Here is a 14729-nt window from a genome sequence, read left to right on the forward strand (position 1 = left end):
ACCAGGTGAAGACAAAAAGTGCATGACACAAAAGCACGTTTTGAGAAGTGCATCATATGATCATCTGTCAACATGGCAAAAAAAGGGATGAGCGCTTTCTATGTAGAAATTAAGCAGATAAGCAGCCCTGTGATGGACCTATGACCTAGCTGATGCCCTACTTTCATCCCACTGCATGCTGGGATATGCTCCACTCCTTGGCCCTGAAAATAATTTCCAGGTATGGCAATACATTCATGAATGTATAAGTAGAATCTACAGGATATAATGAATTAATAGACACTGTCCCCTTTCTGCAGATTACACTAACTATCTTCTAACATTTTCTGTGTTGTTGCAATGCATTGTTGCAGTATATATGTCTGCATGTTATGTTATTACATGTGTTGTTAACACTTGTGATAATAATTTTATATATCCTTTATGAAGCAAGGATAACAAAAAAACATCCCTTTTCATAGCACCATAACATCTATAGTAGGATAATTGAATTTACAGTTTCACATGCTTTTCACTGTACAGTGTATTCAAACTTGAATTTTCTCTTGGGGATCAATACATGATCTATCTATCTATCTATCTATATATCTATCAAACAACATATATTAGAAATATTGTATATGTAATGTATGCCTATATAACTTGTATGATATATGTAGGCTACAAAACAAATATGTCTGCTACATTTTTTGCACATATATACAGTACATACACGAACAACGTATAGCCATATGAGATTGATGTATGGGATTTTATAAATTCAATGCAACTTTGTTCTTTATTTTAGAGAACACAGCAGGGGGCGCTCCATTACAATGTCAGAAATGAATTCTTTCTTTCCTCGTGATATTACTTCAATCTGACTCTTATCTTATCCTGCAAAGCAACGGACCGGAGTGCAAACTACACAACAACAAAAAAATCCATCATGATTGATGTAGGACTAATCAAGCTATGAAACGTTTGACGACATAGGGACACACACACACACACACACACACACACACACACACACACACACACACACACACACACACACACACAATGCATTTGTTTTAATTTATTTATTTAATATTTGGAGGGTTACAGAGAAACCCCACATCGATTTCATTTTATCTACGGGTCAGACTTTAGACCAAACTTAAATAAAGGCTGTTTCGCTTTGTGAGTCAACTCAGATAAAACTAATCAGATAAAACAATCATTTTTTTCCCCCTCTGGGTTTTGACAACCACCGGCCTGTAGATTAAACACACGTAGCCATGAGATAATACACTTTTAAAACGTGTCACGAGTATATTCTCCATCCATCAAAGCTATTTAAAGTTGAGGAAGGTAAATCTTCGCTTCTCAGCCTACAATCCTCGGCCACATTTGAGCCAATGGTAGGACGAATGGGACTGCTTTAGCCAATGACAAACTAGTCTGAGTACGCACTCCGTCGGACGACGACGGTCATGGACTGGAGTAGTGTCCTTTTCGGTGTAACAAACTTTTAGCATTTAGTTTCGATACGGACAACACGGTAAGTTTAATGCTACTTTATGGTTATATTTGTTCCATTTGGAAACTCTAGTATGACGAAAACTCTGTTATCAATAGCTTACTTCGTTTCGCTTCTCGTCGGTAAACGTTAACGTTATCCACTGGGCTCCATTTTTCAAAAAGAAAATAAACCGCACTAATGTTTCTTGAGGTATGTGTGGTTTGTGAACGTCGTTCAGGTTGTTTTTCTCGCTTTAAAATGTTGGTAACCGCAACATTCAAGTCTTGCTGACCCACCTAGGCCCACATGCAACGTACGCTAATAAACGCAAAGTCGGTCTGCCGTCGTTTCTTTTTGTACCTTTTTTTTAGGTCGTCTTTTCTAGTAGACATCCTTCAACCTACACTCTTGTTGAATGCTACATAGATAAAGTATATAAAGTCTGTGTGTTACGCGTATTAGGAATGAGCCTCAGCTGTCTACAAACAGCTTCAGACTACTTTTTAGAATGAAACGTGCAGAAACTGTATAAACCAGCCATCAACTGAATTCATGCGAACCTACAACATTGAAAGTTTCATGCTAGATTTGCATACCCCAGACCAACTATGACATTACTTTAACAACAAAAGTAAATCATGTTTTGCATTTAAAGCCTCTTAATGATTGCTGTCCTCCCTGTGTTTGCAGGAGTGAGGTGGGGGAGCTGCTTTGAGCAGTAATGGGGGATATTGAGGGTTCATACCGGGTCCTGCAGACCCCTGGCATAAGGCTGGGAGCCCAGTTCAATGCTGGTATCAGCACTTTGGAGCCGGGCCAGAGCCTCAGTGGCAACGTGACCAGCGGGAGCAAAAGTCATGGGCGAGGAGAACTACAAATCCGTGTGCAGGGGCTGGACGACTCCCAGGAGTTCTTTGATATTGACGTAAGTTTCAACACAACATCTCATTGTGTTTCTTACATCCTGCCTTATTTACACTGTGATAAGTCTGCAGTTTGTTACACAGCAGGCTACATCTGACCTTATAGTCCTGGGCTACCCTGGTTGCGTGTGGCTGGGGTTGGTGACAGCTGCCACATGGCTTTGGTGCTGAAATCCCTTCCTCCTTAAGGCTTCTTATTCGGGTAATGTTAGTGTAACTCACCAGGACACTTTTTTAGTTTATTGGCTGTGTTTTCTGCTCAAAGCCTAAGCAGTATTTAATACTTTCTGTTCCAAAGCCAACAAGGAGGTAAATAATGTCCATCCAGGAATCTTGAACATGTTTACATTTAGCATTCAATGAAATGGAGTTAATTTTCTGTGTTCAAAGGAAGCAAACCTTTTGAATGAGCAACCTGTGTATTCCTCAGTGTGGAGGATGCTGGAATAGCATCACAATAACATTTTATATCCTCTTTTTAGTCTGGGGGAAATTTGGCTTTCTCATTTAACTTGCGCTAAAGGAGTGATGACAGGACAAGGTTTCTAAAATTGGAATTTTCTTGTTCTGCCATCATCACTGAAACATAAATGCATTTTATTTATTTATTATTAACTAGCCATTTTAAAATGATCTAAAGCATACAGTGCCTGGACATTTTGAAGTCGTGAGCTACAATTTAACATGAGTGAATCTGTAGCCAAGAATGATAGCTTTTGAGTTTCCTTTTTATCGTAACTACTTCACAGAGAAGTTAATCCCTTTTTAAGACTGGCAGTTTGTTTGAGTACACTTTTAGATGCACACTGTTAAAGTGCTTTTCCGTGTTTACTTGCCAAATTGCTGCTGGAGTCATTCAGAAGGCCAATAGGAAGCAATAAGGAAGCCCCTATATCAGAGCAAGTTTCCTGTCTTTTCTGTGGAGGAGAAATATCAAAGCGCAGTCTCCGCAGTGAATGAACACTCAAGTCAATGATTGATGGGAGGAGTTTTAATTTGTACTGTAGTATAACTAGACTTATGGGCTACTAATTCTATCAGAATATGTTAGTGTATTTAACTTGTGTAAATACTCTGTCCTAAATCCTTGTGTAGCCACAACAGTAACTGTTCTGGCAGATGTAGTTTGGGGGCACTGCTGAGACAGACATTTCAAAATCTTATGCACCATATGTTGTCTCAAAGTCTTAAGCTAATAGAATGTGACAGACAGCCCTTTTTATTTGTATGGAAGTGGATCCTTGCGCTGCTCAGTTTTAGTTTTAAGATATTCAGCCTTACATATAAGAGACAACTGAACTTTGTCTGGAGAGTTCAAAATAAGTTCTGGATATGGTGTTGATAGGAGGTGGCAGACAGAAATACATGGCTGCAAAAGGGGAAGGATGGCAATCGTGTTGTCAAGCAGACTGCAGTTTGCCAACAACAAGATGGCTTCTGAGAGGCTCCCTTTTTTATTCGCCACTGCCCAACATTTCTTAATATTGCTGTTCATTCATACTGAAGAGTAGTGGGCTGGTGGGAGAATAGTATGCATGTCTTTGCAGAGTGGCTGCAGAGGAGCTGTACTTCCACTACATGACTTTTTAATCTTCACCTAAAAATAACTGCCAGTGTGCTATATCATCATTAGTTGTATGTCTATGTGACCACAATCCCTTTAAAGGGAGAAAATGAATGAAGCAGCATAACTTTTCCTTCTTTGTAATTGTAGTTTTTTTTTCTAATGCAAACTGTATGCAAAAATAGATACAAAATTGCAGTGTTGAATGTTTGAAATGGTTGTGGCCTTCAAGCAACTGGCTCCCCTCATTGTGGCATTTTGATTGCTCAGCTGCCTTATACATTTTGTGTGAAGTCCTTATCATCTGCCATTACCTGCCACTCTCACTGTTTACTGTACACAAATACACACGCGTCAAGAAATGTGTTGGTCTCTTACACGCAAGTAGGGCACTCTTGGTCCTGGCTTTGTTTTGCTTTTATACCGTTTGAACCTAATTTACATTACAGATATAATCTCATGAAATGGACATATGGTGTAATTTGAATACATGTATTTAGGGTCATCTAATGTCTGTAGTGTGCAACTACAACAGACAAATCAAATCAGAGCTTGTGTGCTTTGATCTTTGGCCTTCATCTGCAGCAGGTACCTAGCATGGTCATCAGCAGCAGCAGACATTTGCTCGCATGGCTCATGTCCACAGGCCCCTCCCGCAGCCAGCACAGGAGAAAGCTCAGCCTTGTGGTTTCTGGACAGGGAGGCAGGGCCGGCAGGGCAGGGAAACACAGGCCTCTTTTGTCCAGCACAGCCAGCCCCTTTGCTGGCCTTAACTTCCAGCTCAAAACTCGCAAAAAAAGGCTGAGGGTGGGATGTAGAACCTAGTTGTGTGAAAATGCACTACAGTCGGGGCATTGGTGGGAGGGGATCCGGACAGGCTTTGCTTTTAGTGTTAGCAAACAAGCACATAAATAACAAGGTTGACAACCAAGTGGGTTTTGGGGGCAGCCTCTGGTGTTAAAAGAGCAGTTTAGAGGGAGCAGTCATGGCCTGTACAAAGTTTGAGTCGGGGTGGTGGAGGAAGGGACACACACAGAAGTGAAGCCCTACCGAAAGTTTGGAATTTCAACCACTTTTTTTTTTTTTTTTTTGTCAGTTGTGAATGATCAAACTCGTGCTACTTGTTTGGTAAGATGTGCAAAAAAAAAAAAAGATACTGGTGTTTCATAGAAAGATACTGGTCTTTTTTTAAATGTTGTTTTGAGCATCCTGTAAGACTAGTAATGTAAGACTATAGTTGGGGATGATCAAAGTATAATTATGTCCGTAACAGAGGGAGTGGAATTGGGCATCCGTTTTGTGTGCACGCTCAAAGGAGGAGAGTGTGCTTACCCTTCATTACAACCACTACAGCTGAGCACTCAACTCTCATCTCTACAAAGCACTCCCACTACTGAAGTAGCCAAACAATCTAATAGCTGTGCATAGAAGGACTTGTTTCATGTGCTCTGCACATTACTGATCTCCTGTTACAGTTCTGATATTTTATTTTGCCGCTGGGAGTAATTGGCCGCCACTCGAGCAGGTCCCACCTATTTTTTTTTTCTGTACTTTGAGGCCAAGATTACTTTTAGAAAGTATCTGGGTTACACAGGTGACCTGAGCGGAAGGCACTTGGAACACCTGATCCTGATTACCACTGTTTGGCGTTTTTATCTGCCAACAAATGCTCTGGCCACAGATGTGTCCTGAAGCCAGGTAGTGAAAATAAATCGGCACTAATGATTGAAGATGTTGCCAATAAGCTACAAAAAGCATCAAAGAACCTGTTGATCTTTTGAAATGTCTCCCCACAGACTTGTGAAAGTGGCCACTGGTGTGCAGAGCTTTAAAATGTATGTCAGCAGGAAATCTCCTTGTGGCAAGGCCTTAACAATGTGCATCCCACTGTGCCAAATACAAGCCCAAACACACCCCTGCTGTCAGTAGGAGGTTCTGCTAGAGCTGGAGAGTATCAACTGCTGTTTGGTGAACCACGCTTAACCTGTCATGCGAGGTACACCCAAGCCGTTGATTTAAATTAGGCTGGATGATGTTTTTTGGGTTAGCTGTGTTTTTGAGTTTTCTTCTTCATTCTCTTTGCATGAGAAGGGCAGTCCTCCCTTGTAGCTAGCTGCTTTTAAAACCCCTGCACTTGTGTGTCTCCCCCCCCCCCCCCCCCCCCCCCTCACAAACACAGGGGAAGATTTGTCTCCCAGAGAAACATCTGTTAGTTATAATCCCTGCTGCTTGAGCTTGATTGGGTGACCCACCGTAATGTTAGAGCACAGCGACGAGCCTGTGGTCCATACCACAAGTTTAGTGTGAACACGCTGCAAATGATCTCGCAGATCTTTTTTTTTCCACTATTTGTGGGGATGACTTTCAGAAAACATGTACACGCCTCAAAAATAGAGAAATTCTCATGTTAATTAAACTAGAGTGATTCACATTTGACATTTCCTCTAATGATGAGGGGCTGCTACTAACCATTATTTTCATTATCATTTGAACTGTCAATTTATTTTTTAGATGTATTAATCTTTTAAAATGTATTCATCTTATAGTCTATAAAACATCAGAATTATGAAATTGCTCTTCACAATTTCCCAAAGCCCAAGGTACCACATTTTATGATTCTTGTGGTGTCTGACCGACCAGTCCAAACCCAAATATTTCAGTATCAAAGTTTCTGTCATTTAATTAATGGACAGTAAAAAAGATGACCTTGACAAATATCCCAGATGATATTTACTTACATGTCACAGTGTTTATGTCCTATCTCTGGACCTCTCTGGATATGCTTCTCTGCCGGGCCAGGAGCTCACTAGCTCCACAGATCAAATACATTTGACATGTATATGAGGTTTACATGTGCTGTCATTCTATTCAATCAATTCAATCATATTCAGGTTTGGCTCATTGCCTTTGTCGCATGGCATTATTTCTCCTTTTTGTTACTGCTCTTGAATACAGAAATGCCAAGCATATTTAAAGGGTGGTTTAATAACTGTGTACACAGTAACTGATTGCACACACACCGATAAGCCAACGTGGTCAGCGGTAAGAGGAAGTAGTTTGAAGGGAAATTATCTGCACAGGTCGGCATTGTAGGCCGACACGATTCAGGGGAAAAATATGAATCACGATTTTATTTTTAGCTTAGAATTGATATCACGATTCTCTGCCACGACTTTTTTTTTTATCATGAAGTGTAATGTTTATTGCACACATGAACCATGACAAAACAAAACAAATTGGCAGTACCAAACATAGATTTTTTTTATTTATTTTTTTGGGCACAGGCTATATATATGCACATTGCGCATCACTACAAGCCTGTAAACAGAGACTTCAATGAATTAAAAAAAAGAAAAGTACATACTGGCCATTTAAGAACAATAGGCTACCAAAAATAGTGACCTATTAGTGATTGAACTAAATATGGCCCAGAAACAGGCTCTATCTGAACTCCTTGAACATGTCTTGAAGGAGAAAAAAAAATCTGTCATTTAAAAATTAAATCGCTAACAGGGGTGAATCGAAATCGCGATTTTAATTAAAAAAAAAAGGATATGAAATCAGGGGGCTTCAGTGTATAATTGTCTGCAGCCACTACACTGCTTACTTTTTGTACATTCATGCGAGAGGATATGAGGGGGATTTACTGTAGTGTACCTTTTTTGCCAGCTGTCTGGCAGCAATCTCTGTGAAAATGTCATCCCCCTCTCTCAGATTGCAGAAGATAAAGCTGAATGTATTAGCAGAGGATTTTACTCTCCCTCCAGACTATAGTGCTGTGAACACAGTTACTGTACATTCCTGCATAGGGTTAATGAGTAACGCAAAGGAGGGACTTCTGACTCCACACCAGTCAGTAGTTTTGCTTATGACTACTACACTGAGGAAAGAAATCAGTTTATTCTAATCTACTTTTTGGTTTCTGGTTTTCTTGTCAAACCGGTCACCCTTTTCAGTTTGGTAAATAAAACATTTTACGATGGAGAAGAGCTGGCTATATTTTGAACCCCATCTCTGAGCATTGCTCACGAGGATTAGTTTACTGGTTTAAAGGTGCTCTAAGTGATGTGACGCATTTTTTAGGCTACAGCATTTTCCCCTCACTATCTGCTAGCTGCCTGTCCCCTGAACACACTGTAAAGAAACACGGTCTCTGAAGACAGCACAGGCTCCACAAACGGCAACAAAAACAAACCGTGCCAACACTGCAGCAGCATTAGCACGTAGGCTACTTCCACAATGCATATTCACGACTCGACCAACTCCTTGTCGGTTATTTGCTGGAACACTGTTTGTTATGATTAGTGGGGCAGGTTGGCGCAGTTTGTTTTTGTTGCCGTTTGTGGAGCCGTCTACAGAGACCGTGTTTTTTGTACAGTGTGTTCAGGGGACAGGCAGCTAGTGGATAGTTAGGAGATGTTTGCCTAAAATGTTGTAGCCTAAAAAAAAATACAGAGCAGACTCCCCAGACTCTGGTGATAGCCAGACTATATCAGACATTGATTCCGTGTGCTTTGAGCTCATTATGTGATTGCATTGACTCTAGTCTTTGTTGAATTTCCATTCACTCTGGACCCCACTGAACCAGTCAAACTGAGACAGAATCCCCTAAAAATGTTCTTTACATTTTGCTGCTGTTACATTTTGAATTCTTATGTATGTTGTTTGGCCTGCACTCAAAGACAACCCAGACAAAGTATTTTAACACACCATTTTTTGCTCTCTGGTTGAGATCAGCTGTAATCAGACACTGTAAATGTGTGGAAAACGGGCATTTTGCAGTGGATTCCTAAAATTTATGGATGTTGTGTCAGGAGGTTTCACCTGCAATTTATAGATTGTGTGAGTGCAGAACATGTGATTGTATCAAAGTAATGAAAAGACTAACTACAGTAAATCTCCCGCTGCTCTTTGAGTTGTAATGTTTTACTTTAGCCAATGCAAAGCAGTTCTTTTTATAAGGCTTTTAAAAATACTATGATACATTACAACCAGATGTTTCAGGCTATAATTTTCTCCAAAAGTCACAGGCTAGGCTCCCAAACCTCAAGTGCAGTGTGTGCTTAGTACATAGTAATTAGTTCTTCATTTAGTGAAAACAAACCCTAGAGCATTGACAAGGTAAACTTCTGCAGATTTCCTGCTTGTGATTTTGCTGCACTCTTGTTCAGGGCCAGATAACTTTTTAAATGTACATTAGGACACAATTTTTGCACTTTACTTACTCATCCAGGTCAAGGAGGCTATTTGAATTGACAGATGGAACATAGGCAGCGATAAAACAACATGAAGTGGATCATTTACAGATGCCAAATATTTTCGACACCACACAAACGGACGGCGTTTCTTCTTCTGTGCTCACACAAGCATGGCTATCCTCACCTCACGCCCAAACAAAGAGGTGTTTTTCCTAGTGATATTTGTTAATCAACTATGATGTTGCTAAGCTATATTATTCTTCAAACTTTTGTTTTTTGTTTTGTCAAAGCAATGCAATTTCTCTGTCCATTGAGATTATAATATGTATCATATCATCAGTGGGCTTTTAGGGTATTTTGTACTGGCATAGTGATGAAAACGTTGTTGTTTTTATCTTTCAGCCAAAAGCTATTGGACAGGTCCTCCTCTCTGAGGTTTTCCGGAGAGGCAACCTCATAGAGAGTGATTACTTTGGCCTCGAGTTTCAGAACATGCAGCTGAACTGGGTACGTACACCAGCAACTGTGTCTTTTGTTTCCTGTTTGAGACCGACGCATACAATATCCAGGAACAGACGTCCAAGTTGATTGCACAGTTAGTAACTCCCCTGCAAAGGCAGCCAGCGATTTAATGCTCAAAGGTCACAGCTTGTTGACAACATGACTGGCTGAGAAATGACTAATTTAGAAATCTTTTGCCCTGAGACGGTCAGTTGCTCTTCTTTAGCTTTCTACAGCAGTGTAAACAGTGATGTAGTATTATTTTTACTGGACTTGAGCAGCATATAATCTAGGAACATTTTTAACTCCTGGCTCAAGTGCCCATACACAAATGTCATACTTTCCAATGTTTTATTCTTCCAGAAACATAAGTGGAATTCCAGACCACCTACAGGCTTTTTGTGAAGCAACAGAGATGAGATATTGAACACACTGTTTATCTTCAAAGAGAGTGGAGCCGGTGTTGACCCACTGGCTTTTTAGCTCATACATTCAACTGCGAGAGCATTGAGAAGCCAGACTGCGTATATACAGTACATTTATTGCTCTGCAGTGTTGATGACAAGAGTCGGGTACTATGTTTAAAGTAGCAACTACAACTATACAGCGCTAAATGCCTCTAACCAAAAAAGGTAAATGCCAATCTAGGTCAAAGTTCAAATGCATTAAACTGTGGCAGCTCCGTTTTTTTTCTTTTTTCTTTAATGGTGCCTTTGCCACATACAAGAGTAGAGTTACTCCAAAAAATATAAACGTAACCGTTTGGAACATTGACCATCAACACATTTGTAACCATAAACTGAGTGAAATATTCAGGCAAATATCAGCTGATACCAATTGCTCAATATATCTGTCTGGATCGAGCACATTCCTCCCTCAATCAGGCCCAGATGTAACCGGGCAAGCAGGCTCCTACAGTGAGGCAGCTAAGCCAGTTTTTGCCCACAGCGTTGCCACATCACTTTACTACAGTACAATCTAGAATCTGATATAACGCACAATCATTTTGTAGTAATTGATTAATTTTCAGTAGAGCTGTGAACATCAGTCAAATTGTTTCAAAGGTTCTAATATTGTGAAGATACAACTATTTCTTTTTTTTTTTTTTTTTTTTTTTTTTTTTTTTTTCAGGTTTGGCTTGAACCCACAAAACCCGTTTCGAGACAAGCTCGAAGTAAGTGAGCTGAAATATTAGCTCAAGTTCCACCTAATGAAAATGTGCTTGTGCTGATGATCTGGTTTCATGTTTTTTAGGACCAGCAAATACGCTTTTTAGACTGTCAGTGAAATTCTTTCCTCCAGACCCCGGTCAGCTGCAAGAGGAGTACACAAGGTCAGTGACTGTAATTTCCTACTGGATATTACTTTTTATCTCCTGCCCGTGTAGAGGGGCTTTAGAAAATACACAGATTTCTTTTTGTTTTTGGACTTCCGGTGGTAATCCGAAGCGTATGGCCGCATAATCCCGCACTCCCGTTCGGTCGGAGTTTATTCCCCAATTTGAATATAAATAAGATTTAATTTTTTAATAATCAGCGATGGAAGGGGAAAAGTACAGGAAAGGCAAGGGAAACCAGTCTGGGAAAGCTGAGAAGGGTGAGAAAATAACGACTGAGGGCGTCATGGCCGACGAACAAGGAGAGAGTGATGGCGCACATGGACAAAATGCTAAATTAACAGTGGTGGATAATATGGAACTTAACATCGCCGCCATCCGCACAGATATAAAGCTGATGACAACGGAGATGAAGACTGAGCTGAGTAACTTTCGAGATAGAATCAGAGAAGACATGAAAAAGGAGCTAGCGGATATTCGAGAGGAAATTCACCAGAAGCTTAACGAGGTTGCAACCGATCTAAAAACAACTACTGGCAGAGTGAGTGAGGCAGAGGCTCGGATAGCCGAAGCTGAAGAGTGGTCCGTGGACTTTAGAGAGGCACTGAGCCAGTCGCTAGAAGCTCAGGAAAGTTTGCAGTTAAAGCTAACAGATTTAGAAGCACGCTCAAGGCGTAACAATGTTCGCATTTACGGGATCCCGGAGGGAATTGAGGGAAACAGTATCTCCCAATTCATAGAGAACTTTATTAGAAAAGAGCTGGAATACAACGAGGCCACAGAGCGCTCGGCCCCAAACCGCCAAGAGAAGCGCAAGCCAGATCGGTGATTGTCTACTTCCAGCAGTTTAAAATTAAAGACATGGTCCTGTATTCTGCGTGGAAGAAAAAGGAGATTTACCACAGTGACAGGAGGATCTACTTCAATCATGACTACCCTGCGGAAACGCTAGCAAAAAGGAAGGCGCATACGCAGATCAGGAAGGTTCTTAGAGAAAAAGGAATAAGGTTTCAAACACCACCGCCAGCGAAACTGCAAGTCTTTTTTGACAGTGGGCCGATTACTTATGGAAACGCAGCGGAGGCAGCAAAGGACCTGAAGAAGAAGGGACTCCCGATTGAGTGGGAGAAAACTGCTGAGGCTGCGGAAAAAGCACGGAACGTCGCCTGGCAGCGATCAACGAGCGCGAACATGGCAAATCAGCAGACCCGCCAGGAACGGATCAAGGAGAAGCTACGGAGTTTTCACCGTCCAAGATAGATCTAACGTTAGAGCCATTAAGGTAATGGATTTGGGCGTCAACAGACCGTTAACTGACTGTATTCCATCCATCCATCCATCCATCCATCCATCTTCGTCCGCTTATCCGGTGTCGGGTCGCGGGGGGAGCAGCTCCAGCATTATGAGTGTAAAAAATATCGAGCAAACGAGGCAGTTGTCTGGTTATGGACACTAATACTTTAATGACATTAGCACCAAGGGACAAGGTTTAATGCCCTCAATGTGGGAGTAAAGACTATAGGTTAAGTTACCTATGGTCACTTAAGTTGTTCGTAGCATCCCCACTCTTTATTTTCTTTATTCATTAGATTTATTCTATTGAAAATATCCTTTTGGTGTTTAAATACCCAATTTAACTGATTAGAATCACCCTTAGCCTTTAATGAGAATATAGCTGACCGACAAGTACGGGTTATACATCTGTTTTTGATTTTCCTAAGTGCATACAGTACATCCTTGAGTGTACTATAGGTCGCACTGAAGGGTGGCCCTGGTGGGTAGCTGCTGGACTTTTCCCCCACATTACGAAGTGGTTATTACTTCACAATGGGGGTCTACCTGTGTTTTTTGATTTGTTGCTCTATTTTGTGTTGCTTTGATGTTCAGATCTTGTTATATAGTTCTAATATATAGTTCAGGTTTGGTCACCAATAATGTGGTTTACAAATAATGTCTTACTGTGGTTTAAATGCAATGTCAGGAATATAGGGTGATTTCCCTTAACGTAAATGGTTTACACAATCCAATTAAGAGAAGCAAGGCTATTGCAAAGATGAAAAAGGAAAAGTTACATATCATGTTTTGGCAGGAGACTCATTTCAACAGTGCAGAACATGAAAAATAAAAAAACTAGGGTTTAAGAATGTATTTTACTCATCCTATAAGAAAGGAAAAAGAAGAGGGGTAGCAATATTAATTTCTAATAGTGGAAATTTTCAAGTGGTCTCTGAACTTACTGATAAAGAGGGTCGTTATGTTTTAGTTAAGGGATTTCTAGATTGAAAAGAAATTACACTAGTTAATGTGTATATACCCCCTGAGCAGGACAATTCCTGTATTAAAGACATTTTTCAGTTGATTGCTTCTGAGTCCTCTGGGGTTTTGATATGTGGGGGAGACTGGAATACTCAAATACAGCCTAAACTCGATTCCTCTAATGCACTAAAGAGGTTAACCTCTAGAGCTAGAATAACAAAAAAACTGGGGCTGATTGATGTGTGGAGGGATCTCCACCCAACAGACAAACAATTCACGTTCTACTCTGCAAGTCAAGATGTTTACTCAAGAATTGATTTATTTCTTTTATTTGTAAATCAGACAGGCACAGAATTATAGACTGTAAGATAAGAATCAGAGATATTTCTGATCACTCAGCTGTCTACTTGACCCTGCATTTAGATAGTAAAAAGAAGGATATGTTGTGGCGACTTAATACGAGCATTTTGAATGATAGTACATGTAAGGAATATGTCCAAAAAGAACTGGGGGGTTATATGGATAACAACGATAACGGGGAAGTATCACCAAGTGTCCTGTGGGATGCAATAGCTCTCACATCGCATAGAAAAAAGGAAAGCAGTAAAAGGCTGCTTGAACTACAAGAAAATCTGAACCTCTTAGAGAGAGAACATGTTGAGCAGAAGAAATCATATATATATTAAATCAAATAAACGATGTTAAAAAGGAAATAAATACATTTTATGAGGGAGAATTAGAGAAAAAAGCTAAATTCACTAGACGGAGATATTATGAAAATGGCCCTAAGGCTTTGAAGCTGTTGGCATGGAAAGTTAAGGAAGCAACAGACGGAGAATACAATATATGAAATTAGGGATCCCAAAACCAAAAAAATTTGCCGTAAGCAGGAAGATATTCACAATATTTTTGAAAATTACTATAAAAATCTATACAAGGAACCAAGTACAACCAACTCACAGGAAATACATTTATTTTTAGAATCACTTGACTTACCTTCCATAGGTGAAGTACAAAATAAAGCCCTAATGGCTGAGATCACAAAGGAAGAAATAGTGAAAGCAATTTCTAGATTAAAAGTCAATAAAGCGCCAGGAACAGATGGCTTTCCAACCGAGTGGTATAAGGTTTGTAAAGATCAATTAGTTCCTATATTTTTTGATTGCTTTAACTATACACTTAAAAGAGGTGAACCACCAAGAACATGGAGTGAGGCAATAATTTCAGTTATTCCCAAAGAGGGTAAAGACAAAAAGGAGTGTAGTGCATTTAGGCCAATTTCTGTATTAAACATTATAAATTATAAATTGTATGCATCAATATTAGCTAAAAGATTGGAAGATCTAATACCAGAATTAGTGGATCCAGACCAGACAGGATTTGTACATGACAGACAGACACAAGATAATATTAGGCGGGTGCTGCATGTAATTGATCATGTCACTAAAGAAAACATCAGATCAGT

General features: G+C 40.1%; 1 protein-coding gene across 4 annotated transcripts in view; it reads left to right on the forward strand.

Moving 5' to 3' along the window:
• Positions 1-1184: 1184 nt before the first annotated feature.
• The window catches only part of farp2 (FERM, RhoGEF and pleckstrin domain protein 2), a 39293-nt gene continuing 25748 nt past the window's right edge, over positions 1185-14729 (forward strand). For 3 of the 4 annotated variants that reach the window (XM_028587016.1, XM_028587017.1, XM_028587018.1), the window contains exons 1-5: positions 1185-1525; positions 2177-2411; positions 9574-9678; positions 10804-10846; positions 10927-11005. In XM_028587016.1, coding sequence (XP_028442817.1) covers positions 2208-2411; positions 9574-9678; positions 10804-10846; positions 10927-11005 — 431 coding nt within the window. In that variant the 5' untranslated portion in view covers positions 1185-1525; positions 2177-2207. The remainder of the gene's footprint in view (positions 1526-2176; positions 2412-9573; positions 9679-10803; positions 10847-10926; positions 11006-14729) is intronic. The other variant, XM_028587015.1, reaches the window with a different exon arrangement.

This window comes from Perca flavescens, chromosome 9 (assembly GCF_004354835.1).
Source record: "Perca flavescens isolate YP-PL-M2 chromosome 9, PFLA_1.0, whole genome shotgun sequence".
Lineage (NCBI taxonomy): Eukaryota > Metazoa > Chordata > Actinopteri > Perciformes > Percidae > Perca > Perca flavescens.